General features: G+C 38.1%; 5 protein-coding genes across 7 annotated transcripts; 3 read left to right on the top strand and 2 right to left on the bottom strand.

The window, feature by feature from the left end:
- The first annotated feature begins 163 nt into the window (after positions 1–163).
- On the top strand, positions 164–8,933 carry LOC116290945 (uncharacterized). The gene is made up of 3 exons (XM_089030175.1): positions 164–1,009; positions 1,252–2,034; positions 7,172–8,933. Exons 1-3 carry the CDS (start codon positions 569–571, stop codon positions 7,619–7,621), a joined length of 1,674 nt encoding a protein of 557 aa, XP_088886301.1. The 5' UTR covers positions 164–568; the 3' UTR covers positions 7,622–8,933.
- Positions 2,204–5,098, top strand: LOC148911087 (THAP domain-containing protein 2-like). The gene is made up of 2 exons (XM_089030713.1): positions 2,204–2,603; positions 3,014–5,098. Exons 1-2 carry the CDS (start codon positions 2,274–2,276, stop codon positions 3,263–3,265), a joined length of 582 nt encoding a protein of 193 aa, XP_088886839.1. The 5' UTR covers positions 2,204–2,273; the 3' UTR covers positions 3,266–5,098.
- On the bottom strand, positions 5,046–7,052 carry LOC148911086 (uncharacterized). Its single transcript, XM_089030712.1, has 2 exons — positions 6,662–7,052; positions 5,046–6,338 (listed from the first exon to the last, which is right to left on the bottom strand). Exons 1-2 carry the CDS (start codon positions 6,874–6,876, stop codon positions 5,921–5,923), a joined length of 633 nt encoding a protein of 210 aa, XP_088886838.1. The 5' UTR covers positions 6,877–7,052; the 3' UTR covers positions 5,046–5,920.
- LOC116290944 (phosphatidylinositol N-acetylglucosaminyltransferase subunit Q) lies at positions 7,619–11,087 on the bottom strand. The gene is made up of 3 exons (XM_031698068.2): positions 9,817–11,087; positions 9,032–9,286; positions 7,619–8,638 (listed from the first exon to the last, which is right to left on the bottom strand). Exons 1-3 carry the CDS (start codon positions 11,078–11,080, stop codon positions 8,376–8,378), a joined length of 1,782 nt encoding a protein of 593 aa, XP_031553928.1. The 5' UTR covers positions 11,081–11,087; the 3' UTR covers positions 7,619–8,375.
- Positions 11,088–11,281: 194 nt separating this feature from the next.
- Positions 11,282–17,978, top strand: LOC116290948 (cystathionine gamma-lyase). Of its 3 annotated transcripts, XM_031698073.2 has the most exons (14): positions 11,282–11,440; positions 11,797–11,878; positions 12,727–12,822; positions 13,455–13,567; positions 14,374–14,457; positions 14,533–14,580; positions 14,970–15,027; positions 15,238–15,315; positions 15,512–15,664; positions 15,920–16,041; positions 16,307–16,359; positions 16,673–16,739; positions 16,943–17,014; positions 17,466–17,978. In XM_031698073.2, the coding sequence occupies exons 1-14, from the start codon at positions 11,282–11,284 to the stop codon at positions 17,481–17,483; spliced, it is 1,203 nt and encodes a 400-aa protein (XP_031553933.1). In that variant the 3' UTR covers positions 17,484–17,978. The 3 variants fall into 3 exon arrangements, with proteins under 3 accessions (XP_031553933.1, XP_088886836.1, XP_031553934.1); XM_089030710.1 differs by lacking the exon at positions 17,466–17,978 and having other exon boundaries at positions 16,943–17,044; XM_031698074.2 differs by lacking the exons at positions 11,282–11,440; positions 11,797–11,878 and adding an exon at positions 12,420–12,548.
- The last annotated feature ends 26 nt before the right edge of the window (positions 17,979–18,004 follow it).

Raw genomic sequence — 18,004 nt, 5'->3', positions numbered from 1 at the left:
AATGAAACTAGACTGTGACCATAACACTATTATGAAAGTGTTGTTTCACTTCTGTTTTCATATCATTTTCGTGTGATGTTTGCTTCCGTGTTATTTCAGCCGATCCATCCCCCGTAGGGATACGGACCAGAAAATCCTTTAGGATTTTTAGCATTTTTTCTAGTCATGGCTTGTACTCCTTCGGTCTATCAGAGACTGGGGCAGAGAGCTTTGATTGGTCTAGAGGTAAGGCGCTCTCACTATGTACCGGGAAAAAGGAATGAGGAGGGGGTTGGTGAAACTTCACAGCCCAAAAATGATTTGTATACAAGACTACTATATAGGATTCTCAGTTACTGAGTTGTTAATCATCTAGCTTCCCCAGATGGGTGTTTCCTGGTACTCCCCCCCGACTCGACCCACTTATATACTTCATTGTCTTATAAGACACACCCGAATATCACGAGGGAATTAACCTTAAAATCGCTGCTTGATAAACTCGAATTAAGTCTTCCTCATTACTCTTCGATTCGTACGTCCTTGCTGATCTTCTCGTGAAGAACTCTCTTCACATATTTTAACGGTCAAGATGTACTTGAGTATTCTCACTATATATGCAGTCATAACAGGTTTTTCAACCTCTGGAGCGGAAAGAATTCAACTCCCGTACGAGGTACAGGAAACGCTCTTGAACCTGATGACTGTTGATGACCTAGAACACATCAACACCACAGATACTCATTCCATTCGTCTTATTTACCGTAAAGACTTGGACTCGAGCTACACAGCTTATTACGAGATCAAGAATGGAGAGTACTTCCGCGTTCTCTCAGCTGGGCTGAAGACGGGTGAGATTAGAGAAGTGGAATCAGGGCCACTACCATCACCAAGCCAAGTCCTTATCAAACAAGCAGGACGTGTTGGACAGGAATGCAAGACGTTTTATCGGCTAGCACCGGGACTTTATATGTGCGAAAACAAGCAGAATACCGCGGTTGCTGCTACATTCGACTGGGATGCAGATTCACAGGTAGGTTAAGAAAAATACTGGATAGATTTTCAAGCGGCTTTTTGATATTCCAAGAGCAGTTTGGAAGAACCGTAAAAAACTTTTGTGAGCACTATCGGCTACACAGTTTTTCGCGAGGTTATTTGCACGAACAAAAGTGCAGGTTTAACTTTGAACTGAGTGAAGGAACATTGCAAATTGAATTTTCTGTATATGATAATTTTGAAGCAAAAAATTTCGTTTTCGTTTTGCTAAAAATGCAGGTTGAAGACTGGCGAACCCTTCACCAAAAGGTCCAAAAACGTTTGAGTGACTTCAAAGATGCCTGGAAAAATATTGCAGCGTCAGTGAAGGACGAATTGTGGACATCACGACGAGTATCGTCAAAACAAGACCCACGGACAGTTCTCTACGATGCGGAGTTAATCTCGCCTGGATCAACTGCGATAGTACCTCTGGAACGTGACTTCAGCAATGTCACCATCCATGCCATTGGACATCAACGACAAAACCAACTTTGTCAAATTCTAGTCAAAGCTTGCGAGCATGGACAAATGGGAGTGAAATCAGAGCTCATTCACAAACTTAAAAACGGCATCGCCTTCATCAAGATTGAGATTCGAGAAGACAAAAAATTCGTTCGCCAAGTATTGCGCAACCATGAAGTTTCATTTTATGTCAAGATTGAAACCAAAAAAGGCCAACAAGTTTTGAAGTATTTTTCTGTGGACTTGAGCTCACATCGTCAACCTCGTCGGAGCCAGAGAAGGGAATGGTCAATCGATCGGGAGGATCTCTTTCCGGATTACAATCAGCATAAATGCTGTGGTTGTGAAAGTGGTTGTGGACCGGTTGCTTGGGCTCAGATTCTTGCGTATTACGATCGTCTTGCGCACTACAATCCTTCATCAAATTACAGTAAAAACTTCTGGGAGTGTAGCGATGGGACTGCCAATAACTGCACTGCTCCAAAAACCATGAATTCAAACGTGATTAAAGGACAACTGACCCCAAAAATTGCCGTTTTTCATATAAAACTACAACGTACATAGATCACATAAATTCAACTTTGAACTCTGATACAGCTTCTATGTCGCCGAAAAGAAATAATCAATTCGCGAAAAATAGCAATAGAAGAGCGCCATATTTGAGCCCGCAATAAATTACCGCATTAATGCCGTGACGTCACAACGTGAAGCTTGCATTCCAAACTTGTTGAGTTTGTATATTTCGAGTGCTAGTCGATCTTTTAATAGTCTAAGTTAGAGTAAGTTTCTTAATCCAGATGGGCCATTGTTGTGTGCCAGAATGCACCAACCATTGTTCCAAAACTGAGTCTGTTAGCTACCACAAAATTCCTAACAAAATAGCTCTTCAGAAGGCATGGATAGCGCGGATAAAGAGAGAGAACCTGCCGCCTTTGAAGAACTGCTACGTTTGCAGCGATCACTTCGAGGATTCATGCTTTGAAGTGGATCTGATGGAGCAGTTAACCGGGATAAAAAGGAAGAGGAGATTAAAGAGCGATGCTGTTCCGTCAGTATTCAATTTTTGCAAGACAGCTAAAAGAAGAACTACATCAGAGAACCGGCTCAAACGCAAACAAAACGAAGAGGTGAGATAACATGTCATTTATACATAACATAGTTTACATTGTTTTTCGAAATAATCACTCATGAAAAAGACTTATTAATGCATACCGAAGCGAGTCATCAATCATTAGCTATTTATGCTTTCATAGATGAAATGTTGCTTAAAATCATAAGTATAGCTAGTAATATTTGATCGATACTTGAAATTTTCAAAATGGTTATTTGCACGTGTTTAGTTTACATTTGATATTTATTCGTAAACCATAACAATGTTGCCGTAATATTCCAAATTTGCTTGGATAAATGACCACGGAAGAATAATTTATAGCATTGTTGGTTAATATGTTTATTTTGTATTATTTAAGGTAAAGTAGGCCTCGAAGAATGGTTTATAGTATTGTTGAAAACATTGTTTATTTTTGTATTTTCAAAGAATGTGGAGCAGCTATGTGCCACAATAAATCCCTCGTGTGAAGATCCACCAAGTATGGAAACACCAGAGTTCTCTCCTGAACCACTTTGTAAGGAGATTGGTGTTCAGTGTTGCCTTGGTTGTAGATATGTTGTAACATCCACTGCATCAACTCACAGACAGAGCCTGGATACTATAAAGATGCCGACACAACAACAGTTTACAATCCCTCCCCTTCACCAAACATCAGTAGAGATGAAATACTCAGTGTGAGCTTCCACGACCACAGCTACAGTACTAGCTATCACCCCTCACCAGTAAAGTCAATGCCAACAGTGTCTCCACAAAAGTCAGAAAAGTCTTCATTTTCAGAGGAAGAGGGACTCCCACTAAGTGACGATGATGATGGTTTCATTGTTTCATCGCAAGAGACAGTTTCAACAACGGACAGTGAATTAGAGCCAGAAAACAAAGACTGCAATAAAACTCTTGAAAACCATATCAAAGAACCTAAATATTTGGTATTTAACTCTTGTTTGCAGCAGTTATTCAAGTTTTGTAGAAGCTGTGGAGCACCTGTCGCTGATGTCAACTTTGTATGTCAAGGCAGCCTACTTATTGTGACAACTACATGTATGAAACATCATGCTTTGACATGGTACTCACAGCCAATGTTAAATCGCTTAGCTATTGGGAACTTGTTGATTTCCTCATCAATATTATTTACTGGTAATACTTTTACCAGACTTCAAAACTTTGCATCCTGTCTTGGCCTAAAATTTCTGAGTGAGAGGGTCTTTTACAGACATCAGGAACGTTACCTATTTCCTGTTGTTAATGATGCTTGGAAGAGAGAGGAGGCTGCTGTAATTGAAGAGCTGTCAAATAAGGACATAGTAAATCTCAATGGTGATGGCCGAAGTGACAGTCCTGGCCATAGTGCTAAATATGGCACATATACTATGATGGAGACAAGCACAGGGAAAATTGCCACCTTTCAGCATTGTTCAAGTCTCTGAAGTAACCAGCTCCAATGCTATGGAGAAAGAGGGGTTTCTAAGGTGTTTGAACACTTTAGAAGACATGGTCAGTATAAAATGTATCACAACTGACAGACACACATCCATCACCAGCACTATGGCAAAAGATTTTAGCCACATCAAACACCAGTATGATGTGTGGCATCTTTCCAAGTCAATCGTAAAAAAGCTGAACAAGAAAGCAAAATTGAAGAAAAACCAAGAGCTGGCACCCTGGATACAATCCATTTCAAACCATCTTTGGTGGTGTGCTGCTACATGTAATGGGGATGTACAACTTTTGAGAGAGAAGTGGAAATCTGTTGTTCACCATTGCGTGAACAAGCATTCCTGGAAGGATGCAGAGGTATTCAAAAAGTGTGCCCATCCTCCCCTAACCCGCAATTGTTCAAAAAGGCCCAAGGAGTGGAGAAGCTCGTTATCGCAAGTGCTTCCCTAAGATGCACAAGCGCTGGGTTGTTAAGCCAGTCTTACAAAGAAAAAGCTATGCTTTCCTCCCTGAGCTACAACTGAAAGTACTTGAAATTTGTGAGGGTGGCATGGAGGCTGCAGGGGTTGACCCAATTGAAGAGGTCGAATTACCAAGAAACATTGCTAGTGTTCCTGCCCCAGACAAACAGGAATTGATTGAACGACACCGGTCAAGATTTTCTAGGTAATTAATTTAAATGGAATGTAGTAGAGACTACAAACACTAAAATGTGTAGTGTTAAGTGATGCTAATTCTAACCATTTCCTATTTTTAATTAACACTATTTAGTAGAAAATAATGCAAAGCATCATTGGCACTCTTTTAGTGATTGTACTCTAGTGAATAGCTGTTTTGAAAGAACTGTCAAGTAAGCCTGTCGTCCCAATCCCCCTCATCTTTGAACAGCTGTGTTCATTACTGGTAATAATTACAATGCTTCTACAAATGGGAAGGTACATGACAGACCCAAGTAAAACTGCTATAAACAAAATATGTAATTAATGTGAAGGGGACCTGATTAAAGTGGTAGATAAGTTTGCAGTTTTTAGATGTTCAGATGAAAATTTTATTAAAATATCATTACCACTTAGGAAACGAATTGACTTTTAAATGAAATCTTAAAAGAGGTCTTTTCTTTAACTATCTACGCTCCATTATATATGGGGTCTCTCCCAGTATGAATGTAGTATAGAAAAAATTCCAGCTGAATAGTGACTTTCGCTTTCACTCATGGGAATCAAGATGTTCATTCATTTGCTCAGTGAATTAATCAGTGCATGATTACTGAGCTGCAAAGGGCCTATTTGCCTGGAAAAAAAAAATATGAACCATAAATGGCTGACAAGCCTGGATGCCAAGATTTCCTAGTGCCAATTTGTCTGACAATGAGACTAGTCAGTACCAAGATTCTAAGATGGGGTGGGATTCTATCACCAAGAGAATATTTTTTTCATTTAGCACAATTTTTGAATCCATTATAGCATGCTACTTCAAGGCAAATGCTTTATAAACAATACTGACTAGCCTTGTTTTCAGACAAATTGGTGCCCAGGAAATATTGGTTATCCATGTCTAGTATAACTGCAAAATTTGCTTGGTTAGCTCATGATTTTGTCCACTAGTGCTTTGTACACTAGGTTCTCTATTCAGCTGGATATTTTGTCTAGGTGTAGTTGTTTTTAAATAATAAAATATGCAAAACCTACAAAACATTTATATAAACAACTTTCTATATGTACTTCATCTAAAAATAAATTCATGACTACTCTTATACATTTTGGTCTCAGCCTTTCCATGTTTTCCTTTTCAATTTATCAATTCAGAAATCCTGATAGAAAAAAATCCACTCTGTGTATATGAAATGAAGTAAGGAATAAATAAAATGTATATAATAACTCCATGTAACTTTAGGCCAAGCTAATCATCTGCATAGTGAAAACCTTCAAATTCAAAGTCCTCCTCTAGTCCAGGGGGAGGGAAGTGTGCTCTGATGCACATGACAGCACAAGAGGGCAGAACAACCTGAACTTCCTTTCCAAGAACTCCCCAGCACCATCTTGCTAGTTGCCTATATGCAATGTGTCTGTACTGCTTGTGCTCTGGGCCTTCATACGCATTACTGTACTGCTGTTTGTACTGAGCCCATGCGGTTCGAAGAACATACTTATTGGCACAAACAGGTAAGAATCCAGGATGTTGAGTAATGCATGGTGGTGGTTCATCAGCATCTCCATCTTCAACAACAAACTGGCATGTTGCAACCACTTTTTCGATTTCTTGGCAACAAATGCATTCAGATATTGAATCCATAATTTGGCAGCTACCACAGGTACACCTATTTAACAGAAATAAAACAATTCTTAGTATCTTTGAACATTATCAACGATTGTCCCAAGTGAGAATATACATACACAACTTGTGACACAACTATATCCCTGTATCTATATCCTGCAGTATATAACTTATTGACTATCAAGCGATGTTTTTAAACATGTTTTTAATTAAAATTGTGAAAGTTGGTATTGCTTTTGGTTGCAAACTGGATTCATGCATACCAATATCTAAAGAACAGATTGCAAGAACACGAGTGGCAAGATACGATTTTATATAAAATGGATATGTAGTTCAGTTTTGTGATAAGACAGAAGTACGACTTACCAATCTGAATTTGTAAGTCGATTGTTCTCTTGTTCATCGTCTTCAATAATGTCACTGTCAGATCCTTCTCTGAACTCTTCATCTGAGGAGATTTCTATTTCTGGTTCAAACTGATATGGCCGTAAACCAAATTCGTCGTCCATTCCGAAAAATTCTTGAGCGAAATCGTCTCCCGAGCTGTCCGAGCCTTCGGAAGAAGAATTAGATTCTGACATGCCTTTAATTTGATGACCAAGTTGTATTTTTTCGCAAAATATTGAGTAAAACGTATAAGAAACTGAGGAAGAAGTCAGGCAAACAACTGGAAGCTTGAACTCTTGTGACGTTGTGACGTCATTACGCTATTTTTCTGAGCCCGCGATAAAAGCGCAAGATGGCGGCCACCAGAGCGATATATGCGATGTTTTCAAAAAATTGTTTTAGAAAAATGGATGCTCTATCCCCTTTAAAAACTGGATTTTTGGACTTCTCAAATGATGTAGTTCCTCTTAAAAATGGGTCATTTTGGAGGGTCAGTTGTCCTTTAAGTACATCGAAGGCATCCGGTCTAAACTTGGTACGTTCTGCTTGTTTGGTGGAGGAGCAACGACCCCAAAGAACATGAAGAAGATCTCCGACTGGTATAGGGCGAGAGGGATTAAAGGGCGGGTTGTAGGTCGTTACGGGCCATTATCATTCTTAGGTATTACGTACCCCGCTTTTAAGAAGAGTGCGGAAAGTTGGTTAAAAGAACGGTACCCGGTTATTCTTGGGTTCTGGACCAAGGGATTCAGTATGCATTATGCCGTTGCAACCCGCTACAAGGAAAAGCAACAGAAGTACCGAAGATGCTTCTTCTCAATCTGTCGCACCAAGGTCAAAGTTCAAGGTTCATTCTACTTGCACATGGGATGGGGAGGAACCAGTAATGGATGGTATTCCAAGAACACATTCGCTGTATACTCTGCTAAAAAATACTGAACAATCAAAATACGTTCTTTATTTTCGTAGATATAGATATTTTTAATCTGTATTTTTTTTATGCCAGAGGGGCTTCAAACAATGTTTTTCTCCATAGTTGTGTTATGCGATCCTACCAATTGCTTTGTTATGTTATGTTTGCCATACTACCCTATGCTACACTTCTGTAAACCATGCTATGCACTGCTATCCTTTACTATGCTATGCCATACTACCCTATGCTATACTTCTGTAAACCATGCTATGCACTGCTATCCTTTGCTATGCTATGCCATACTACCCTATGCTACACTACTGTATACCAAGCTATGCAATACTCCCTTCGCTATGTTATGCTGCCTCTTGCTATGCTATACTTTGTTATGCTACCCTATGCTATGCTATACTTCACTATGCTATTCAATCCTACCCTTTGCTATGCTATTTTATGCTATCTTTTGCTATGTTACTCTTTGCTAGACAAACACAGGATGTCTTGTTGTTGCCATTGTGTAGTTCCAGAAATTATCCATACCCCAGCCCACAGAGGAATTTGGAATTTCCAAGGGGTGGGGTATTAGAGAAAGAACAAAATTAAAGAGTTTGTGTGGAAGAAAATTGGAATTTCCAGAGGTAGGTAGGGTCTTAGAAAAAATTCCTCCATGGGGGAGGTATGAATAATTTCTGTAACTACACATTTCTGGAGGGAGGGGACAGGCATCTATTTGCATTTTAGTACTTTTACAGTCTATGACACAAGCTACCCAGTCCATGTTTAATTTCTGTTAATCCAAGGATACACCAAGTGCCCTCGTAACAGCTTTCCCACAAACGTACCCCAGGTATCTTGTACATCATCTGTTTCATGTTCAGCATCTATTGACCAGTCCCTCAACTGGGCAATGAACAATGGCTTGTTGGTGAGCTTGAGGTACAAGACTGAGACTGGTGAAGGGAGGGGAGGGGAGGGTTGCACAAAGTCTGTAGGTGGTTGTGGTTGGTCAGAGAAGTTCTCAAGGATCTCAAGTTGCAGTCCTCCTATGATTATAAAAATTGTAAAAAATATTAATTAGAATCAGAAATAAGTGTACTTTTTTATTTTTGGTCTTTCTGCATAAGATATATTATGTGATGGAGTCAATATATAGCAAATAAACTGCTTCAGGGAGAAAACATATATGGTATTTTTATTGAACAAATATAAAAGGTTTCTCCATGAGCTATTTAGAAATACAGAACACAGGAAGTAATGTAAACATGAAAGTATGAATGATTATACAGAAAGAAACATCCATTGTAGTTTTCAATGCTGTAATAATACACTTATTTGCAAGGTTGGCTGCACATGTACAGTTAGTTTCAGCGACCACTATTACGGCACAGTTCTTGACCAATCAGAGCATATGTACTGTCTAAGCTATGAAATAATACCTGGTAGGAGACTGGGCTGAAAAAACAGCAACAACAAACCAAACAAAGGTATCTTATTCATAAGATGTGTAGCACAGGACAAGAGGTACTTGATAACATACACCAGAAGCCTTAGTGATGTAAATACCACATAAAACAGGGCAGTTGTAGGGAGAAGAAAGAGCAGGACAGTAAAGAGTAGTGTACCAACAAACAGGCGGTCTACATCATGAGGAAGACTGTCGACTCTGCTTCGTAGTATATTCCATTTTTTGCCTGTAAAGATAAAGAAATGTTCATTAATAAATACAAGTAGTTTTTGATAGTTTAAATTAATAGCATAATAATTTAGACACACTTCTGCAAAATGTCTTTAAATGTTGCTGCAAATTTAATGACAAACTTCTATCAGTGAATGAACACTAAAAGTGTGCAATACTTTGCATTATTTAGCTTTAAAAAGCACTAATTAAACAATAGAATTAGCATAATTTAGCACTATTTAGTATTATTTAGGTTTGTAGCCTTGAAGTGTTTGTACTCCAATGTGTCAAAAGGTAAAAAAAGATTCATTTAAAACAGTCAACCCCAGATACAACACGTGTGACATCCGTCCATCAAACTTATACTGTAATTTCTGAGTTCACAAATGTTTGATTGATAAAAGCCAAAAAAACTTTGATTCCTAGGAGTCATAGAGGTGGTAGAAACATAAGCAACTCAAGCAGAAAACATTACAGAAGGTTCTGCAACTTGTGTTGCATGACTAGCAAACTGTATATCTTTCTATCTATCACTGACAGTACCTGTGAAAAGTCTTGCAAGTGATAACAGAGTATAGACCTGTAGACTGTACAGTCTTGCAGCATACACATAAAAACAGTAAATGTGAAGAGTAAGAAGAGACAAAACATCAGATGCTAAAGAAATAAGAAAAGTCATCCCCAGACAACCTGATAAAATACATGTCCACAGAAGTGTTTGTAGGTATGGCTGGATGATCTTAAGGTATATTTGCCATAGATATATGTGGTACAAAAAGAACTTGCCAAGAAAGCTTGTAAGGGTTTTGTCCAGTTTAAGCCCAGCTGGTACACCCATGAGCCATTGGATCAGCTGAGTGAGCAATTGAGCACCATTTTCTGTACTCTCTAGTAAATAACTTGCCATATCTGCTACAATATTGGTTGAAGTAAGCCACATAACTATTACTACTCCTAGTATAACGTCTAACACAATGATAGTTATCAAATTTCCTTTGATAATAAATGTCCGTTGCTTCTCATGCAAATATTTTTTGAGGTTCTTGGGCTCTTGTTTATCATGGATCATGTAGCTTGAAGCTTGTGGTATCATTTGTTTGTCTACTGTAGCAATTTGTTTCAGACGTAATGAAAACTGCTTGAATAACACCGAAAGCGACAAGAACCTTGCAACTTTTGATTTAAAAATCGCATGACTCATAGTTAACAATAAAAACCTTGAAATAGAAGCAATGAAGCCAAATAAGAAGTTTGGTAATAACAAAAGCCAGTATAAAAATATTGATAAAAAATCCTGAATAAGATGATTCCTCGTTGTCTGAATGGAAGATTGGATTTCAGGATCTGGAATCATGTTTATATAATTAATAATTTCCTCAATGCAAGAGTCTGTGTTGTTGTCTGGTAAAGGCAGAAGTGCTTGATCTTTAGACTGCCCTGCTAAGTTATCTTCGTCTTGACTGGCGTTACTCCTTAAGTTCAAGGGATGGATAGTAATTAGAGATGTTGAAGGTTGGTCGTACAAGATTATGATAGCTTCTTCACTGCGTGATAAAATCATAGGGCGTCTTTCTCCACGACGCAAGAAGAGAACTAGACTGGTTGGTTCTTCTAGTCTTCTTTCTTCTGTAATACTATCAGAACGATACCATAAGCCAATAACTGATAAGTCTTTAGACTTCAACGGCACGGCTTTTGTGGCATTGACAACAGCAACAACACATAGAATATCTTTCTTCTCGTCCTTCATTCCTACCATCAGACCATTTGGACATGCCATACAATGCGTTGGGAAAATCAAATACATGACTGATTCCAAAAATAGGCCTAAAAACTTAAAATAATTGTAAAAAATCTAGATTCTAATCTGTGTAACACAAGAAGTCATGCCGTCCGCCATCTTGGTTCCTCCTAGTGCTCAGTCTCTCACTTTGAAACCGGAAGTACAAATCCTTCTCCTCACACCCTCCCACTAAGGCGATCTTTCGTTTTCGATTGCGTTCCGAACATGGCCGACAAAATTCCCGAAGCTCTTCCTTCCTTCCCACATTTTGGGACGATCGCCATTCATGATGGCCAAGAACCAGAGCAGTGGATGTCTATGGGTGTTGTGCCACCGATATCAATGGCTACGACGTTTAAACAAGATAGCCCTGGTCAACATAGAGTAAGTTCGTTGAAAATACTGACGTGTCACGTTCGTAAAAATATTCAACAATTTACCACGTGTGTGGTATGTTAAACAGCCAATAAACTATAAACTCATAGATTGACTACTTATGAGATTAATTGTTCTTTTATATTATTTTATCAAAAGAAGAAACCGGAAAAATAAACGCGATGTACAAAAACTTAAATTTTACTCAAAAACGCTGTCTAATTCTATGAGAACTTATTAGCTTTTTTTTTTTTTGTGTACTTTAATACACGTGTTGCTAGGCATCTAGTCATTTTACGTAGCCACTAGGAAACTGTCATAATTATGATGTACAAATTATTTTAATTTTTTTCGTGTATTTTTAGGGTTTTGAGTATTCGAGATCCGGAAATCCAACGAGACAGTGTTTTGAAAAATGCGTAGCTGGTCTTGAAGGAGCTAAATATGGTAGGTCGGTTACCGGATGTTTCGCCCACAAGTCAGTTCGCCCACACCGTTTAGCCCACAACCGTAAGTCTTTTCGCCCACACGATATCATGTCATATAAATATACACTTGAAAAGCTTTATGAAATAGAATTTATGTAATTTTAAGTCCATCAAAGCAATGATGGAACTTTTAGAATAGCATTAATTCCAGTTGTCTCGATGAAAGTCAAAGATCTATCGCGCTGTAGGCTCGCGCTGTATTTCACGAACTCGGATGTCAATGAAAATGACACATCAAAGCATTCGATAAGATTAAATAATCATGTTTTTAATAAAGATTTTCTTCAGAAAGCCAAGATTTGTTTCGAAAATCTCACTTGTTAGTTTCACTTCATTGACGAGCAAGTCTTTACACTAATTTGTTGCCGTCACTCCGTCACAACAAAGTCGTTCGCGTCTGAAGTCAATTCTCAGCGCTTTGGCTTTCATCGAGACAACTGGAATGCTATTCTAAAAGTTCCATCATTGCTTTGATGGACTTAAAATTACATAAATTCTATTTCATAAAGCTTTTCAAGTGTATATTCATATGACATGATATCGTGTGGGCGAAATTGATTTGATGGCCGATATGTTGTGGGCTAAACGGTGTGGGCGGACTGACTTGTGGGCGAAACATCCGGTTACCGGTAGGGTCAAGTGCTTTGTAAATGATCATTGTTTTCTGGGCAAATAATTCTATACTTCATTGTGGTTTAAGATTAATGATGTCTATTCTATTGATAGTAAGTGCAGTAAACCTCCGCTTATATTTACCCAAGATGTGCCAACATTTTCGGTTTCAATCATTCTTTCACTTAATTTCAGCTTTTGCAACAGCTTCTGGCCTGGCTGCATCTTTGGTCATCGCACATTTGATGAAATCTGGTGATCACATTGCTTGTGTTGATGATGTCTATGGAGGTATTGTACATTGCAACTACATACATTAACCAAAGCCACCCTGGTTGAAACAATTTTAAAATCAAATTCACAAAACATAATTTTGATGCTGATTATAACAGGATGGTGATGAATGCTGGTGTTTCAACTGTTTCTTGCTCACTCCTGATTGCACACACACACATATAGAGCAAAATATATGCTTTTAAAGGGAAAATTTGTACAGATTCTATTGTTTAAATATTCAACCATGATAAAATAAATATAAAATAAATAAAATAAAATAAATGGGATTTAACAGTTGCATTTCTACAGAGTAGCTATTCATCCACTGTAATTCCAATTGGAATTTAGTAGTTGATTTTTGCAGAGGGAGGAAAGCCAGAGAACCCGGAAAACCCTCGAAGCACAGGAGAGAACCAACAAACAACTCTACTCACGTACGACACTGAGCTCAGCGGGACTCGAACCCGGGTCGCATTGGTGAGAGACGGGCGCTCTCACCGCTACGCCACCTGTGCTTCCCCGTATAAGATTAGCTGATTTGTATTGTCTGGGTGGAACAGGATATGCAAGTTTATTTTATTATGGAAAAGTTGAGGGGTGGAGAGGCTAAAAGTAATGCCTAATTCTGTGACCAACATTTTTTTTAGGAACCAACAGATACTTCAACAGAATCATGGCTGGTGCGATGGGAATAGAAGTTACAATGAATGACTTCACAAACCTGGAAAATGTTGAGAAGGCAATCAAGCCCAACACAAAAGTAAGAAGAAGAAAATTAGGACCATTTAAAAAATAAATTGATATCGTTCCAGCTGACCAGATTTTTGGCATAGGAAAAAAGTAGATATTATGATTACAATTTTTGCACTTTTAATGAAAAATTATTAAGGCCCCATCCAAATATATACGAAAATTTTTGTATCTGCATCCGGAAATTTTTGAAAACGGTCTCCAAAGTGAAAATTTTCGAATATGCTCTGAATACGGATACGTATGGACGGTCGTATCCGCAAATTTTCGAATAAGCTGACATAAACATGATTTTGAGCATGCTCAATAAGAAAAACTATCTGTCAAAGGGACTAGGCACTAGCGTGCATCAGGGCAGATCAAGAAATTTCCAGATGCGTGTGGATAGTGAAAACAATTCAAAAACGATTCGAATACGCTGCGTGTGGACGCGAACATTTTTGTATCCACAAAAAATAATCTGCGGATACAAAAATTTCCGGATACTTTTGGACGGGGCCTTAGTTGCAGACATATCCTGTGACTTGATTTATTCAATAATTTGTGAAGCAAGGATTAATTTATTATTTGGTAGATTAACTTAAGACACCTTTAATCAATAATACCATAGCCATATCATAGGCATACTACAGTGAGTGGAAGGGAGGGGGTCCAAAGAGTTTACCCCCCTCCTCTCCCCTCCACTTTTCAATAATTTGACTAACCAATGAGAGAGCCATAAGCTACCCTCCCCAACAATCTCACACACACACACACTTTAATCGTGAATATGCCCCCCATTAACTAAAAACCAGCATATACTGTCTTAATCAACAGATTGTGTGGATTGAAACACCTACCAACCCATTGCTGAAGTTGATTGACATCAAAGGCGTGGCAGACATCGTTCACCAACATGAGGTATGAATATTCAAGTACTGTAATACTACAGTTGTTATTTAAGCAATTAACCAATTCTGGTTTGTTCTTTAATAGGGTGTTATTCTTGTGGTGGACAACACCTTTATGTCTTCATATTTCCAAGTAAGTCTTGTGTAAAGCTGATAAGGAAAATAAGAGTGGTAACATAGTTTGGCAAGGAATAACTTTGTTTGCCATTTTCTGTAACAGTTACCTAGCTAGAGTATTTAACAATTATTCACTGCAAACAAAGCAAATTATTAAATATTTTACCGAGCTATGAGTCTTATATAATCTTAGACTTGAATATCAGACAAAAGACAAAAGTCAGGTTTAAAAACGTTTAGCATTACTTCTGCTCTGGCAAACTTTGGGAAACCTCATTATCACCACTTGAGCAGTGAATATCTTCTCATAGCCACTGGTCACTTAACCAATCACAGCACGCAAAACTCTCATTGAAGTCTAAAATAATACCAAAAGCTGATGCTATTTTTAATTCCATTCAATAGAGGCCTCTCTCTCTTGGAGCTGATGTTGTGATGCATTCTGTTACCAAATACATGAATGGTAAATATCTTGAAGTAGGAAGCATGAGGGAAGCACGTCTGATAACCCAGTGGCCCTAATTTATACCTTGCCACATCAACACTGGTGAAAGTTTTGTTCATGCCCTTACCTATCCTAAACATTTTCATTTCAACTAACCTCCTTCACTCAACCAGACCTGTCTATTTATGTCTATGTTATCAGTGTAAGGTCTTTGAATGATTGTTCCAGGTCATTCTGATGTTGTAATGGGAGTGCTTGCTACCAGCGATGAAAAGATAGCAGAAAGAATAAGATTCCTACAGAATGGTATGAATATTTTACACTCACGGGCTAAGATGAAATCTTGCATTATGCAAAAACATTACATTGTACCTGCCCTTTTAAGCACGAATGCAATGAAACCACATCATTCCTTTTCCATTTTTGAGGAAAATTAATATTTTCTTGGACTACATGGCACAATCTATAATATTCAAGCAATGAAAATGTCTTTCCTTCTCAGCTATTGGTCCAGTGCCAAGCCCATTTGATTGCTATTTGGCTAACCGTGGACTCAAAACTCTCCATCTACGAATGCGACAACATGAAGTAAATGCCTTGACCTTGGCAAAGTTCTTGGAAAAAGATCCAAGATGCACCAAAGTCGTTTACCCAGGTAAGTTTAATTGGAGCCCGGCTTTATTCCTCATTGTTTTTAATTATTTATTTTGTCGATTATTATAGTCTTTATTTAATTTATTATGTTGTTGTACATATTCGATTTTAATTATTTCTTTTGGTGGACGTTTGATCAAAATAATACAGGAAGATTGTTGGGCTCTAAACCTTCCTAGAAATGAGGTCAAAAACCTTTTTCCAAACTTACTACATCTAACCTTGAATAAATCTTATTAACATTATTATTTACTAGGCTTGGAGTCTCATCCTCAACACGAACTTGCCAAGAAACAGATGACAGGGTTTGGTGGTATGGTCACATTCTACATCAAAGGTGGCCTGGCAAACGCCACAGAATTTCTCAAGAAAGTTAAGGTTGGTCGTAAGATTAGTAAAGACAACACAGCCCCAAAACTAAGGCGCAAAACACGTTCTTTACTTTGCACGCACTGTTATCTTTAAACCCGTCATCCTCAACAAGTCATGAAGAACTAAAAACTGTCAAAAGACTTTGTAATCGTTAGATGCCAGCTCAAGAGACGAAGTCGCTCGTTTTGAAAACCGCCCTCTTTTGAGAGGCTGAACCTTTTGCAAACTTGGGGAGGCAGAGAATTTTTTAATATTATTTCTTTATCATCAGGTTTTTACCCTTGCTGAGAGTCTTGGTGGATTTGAGAGTCTGTGTGAACATCCGTAAGTGTGTTTTAACTAATGTTAGCTGTTGTAACAATAAAAATGTCAGACAAAAATGGCTGCATCTCTCTCTCTTTAACTCTAACTCTCTCTCCCTCCTCTCTTTGCGGCAAATCTTTGGCAATCTTTTAACAAAACTGTATACATAACAAATATTGGAAGTTGCAAAAAAACGCGCGCCTGACATTCTGAATCATGCTGCACGTTGTTTCTTAGCCTGTGTACAGTCGCCCACACCCCTCCCAGGCCTGTGGAAGAGGTGTGATTCCTAATACAAAGTGTAATGGTTGTCGTCTTGTATTGAATGTTTTAGTGCCATCATGACTCACGCATCAGTACCGCCAGATCAGAGGGACAAACTGGGTATTTCTGATACATTGGTGAGTTAGGAACAGGAAGAGACCATCCATCCCTTCCCTCTCCTCCCTAGTTATCAACTTAATGTCGCAACTCTTTTTGTTACATTAAAACGCTAGTGCAACATAAATCTGCGTATTCTTTCTTTATTTTGGCAAAAGCTTATTCCTTGAAGTCCATGTTCGTCCAGTCCTGTTATCAATGCCTTGTCAATGTCTTTTCTCAGATCCGTTTGTCCGTCGGTCTAGAGGACACTCAAGACATCATCGATGATATTGATCAAGCACTTGCAGCCGCAGTAAGTATGCAATGATCGCAGATCTAACGCGTAGCCAATAATAGGTTATTAAACAGATTTGAGGAAGCAACACTGCCTCATACGACAATTACAGCTTTTTCGATGCGTGCTACCTTGTCTTCAAGGTCGACATTCTCTTTTTTCTCATCAGAACGTTGAAAACTGATGAACATCTTCTCATGAAGACGTATAGGCATTGTATGCGCACAAACTAGAATACACACTTATGCTATGAGCTGCTCATGCAGTCTGTGCTAAGTGGGCATAATATTTAGTTACTAGAACCGAACAGGTCCACATTCATACTATTTGCTGCCATATTTTAAACTGCTCGATCAAATAAAGGATCGTATGTTTGTATGTATGTACTATGTCCGTGTGGGTGTTCATTGCTAGTCTTTTCACTCATACATAACTATAAATATTCTAATATTATCTTTTTTCATTTCAGATGCTTGTTAAAAATTGATGAAGAAATAATAGAGAGTTTTAGATTGATTATTTTTCTGCCCGCAAACCGCAAACATGAGAATGTTTTCATCGTTTTCCTGTATTTAACTTAACCTCTTGCAAACTTTCTTACCAAAGACAAATATTCTTTTGTTTTTCTGCTACTTGAACTTTTTTGCGATTCTTTCTCAGCTATTTGAAATATGTTTTCACTGGTCAACTGACTTTTCACGTTTGCCGTGAACGTAAATCTAAAACTCTCTAGTGAATCACATGAGACGTCGATTATTTCCCCCAGTTATAGTCGTAGTTATAAATTTTTACGTAACTTACTACTGATGCGATTATTTTCTCAATACATATTTATTCTAAAGTAGTTCAATGTAGACCTATTGCTCCTAATTAGAGCATGGCTAGGATAAGCAAACAAAGGTGTAATGAGTATTATATTTTTTTCTAAAAGAAAAAGAAAAGACAAGCATCTAGAACTCTCAATAAAATTACTTGAACCTGATTTTACCGTGTAATTTCATACATGTC

Source organism: Actinia tenebrosa, unplaced genomic scaffold (assembly GCF_029948245.1).
Source record: "Actinia tenebrosa isolate PJP-AT-01 unplaced genomic scaffold, QUT_ActTen_1.0 PGA_scaffold15__27_contigs__length_11533743, whole genome shotgun sequence".
Lineage (NCBI taxonomy): Eukaryota > Metazoa > Cnidaria > Anthozoa > Actiniaria > Actiniidae > Actinia > Actinia tenebrosa.
This window is presented reverse-complemented; position numbering and strand designations above follow the sequence as displayed.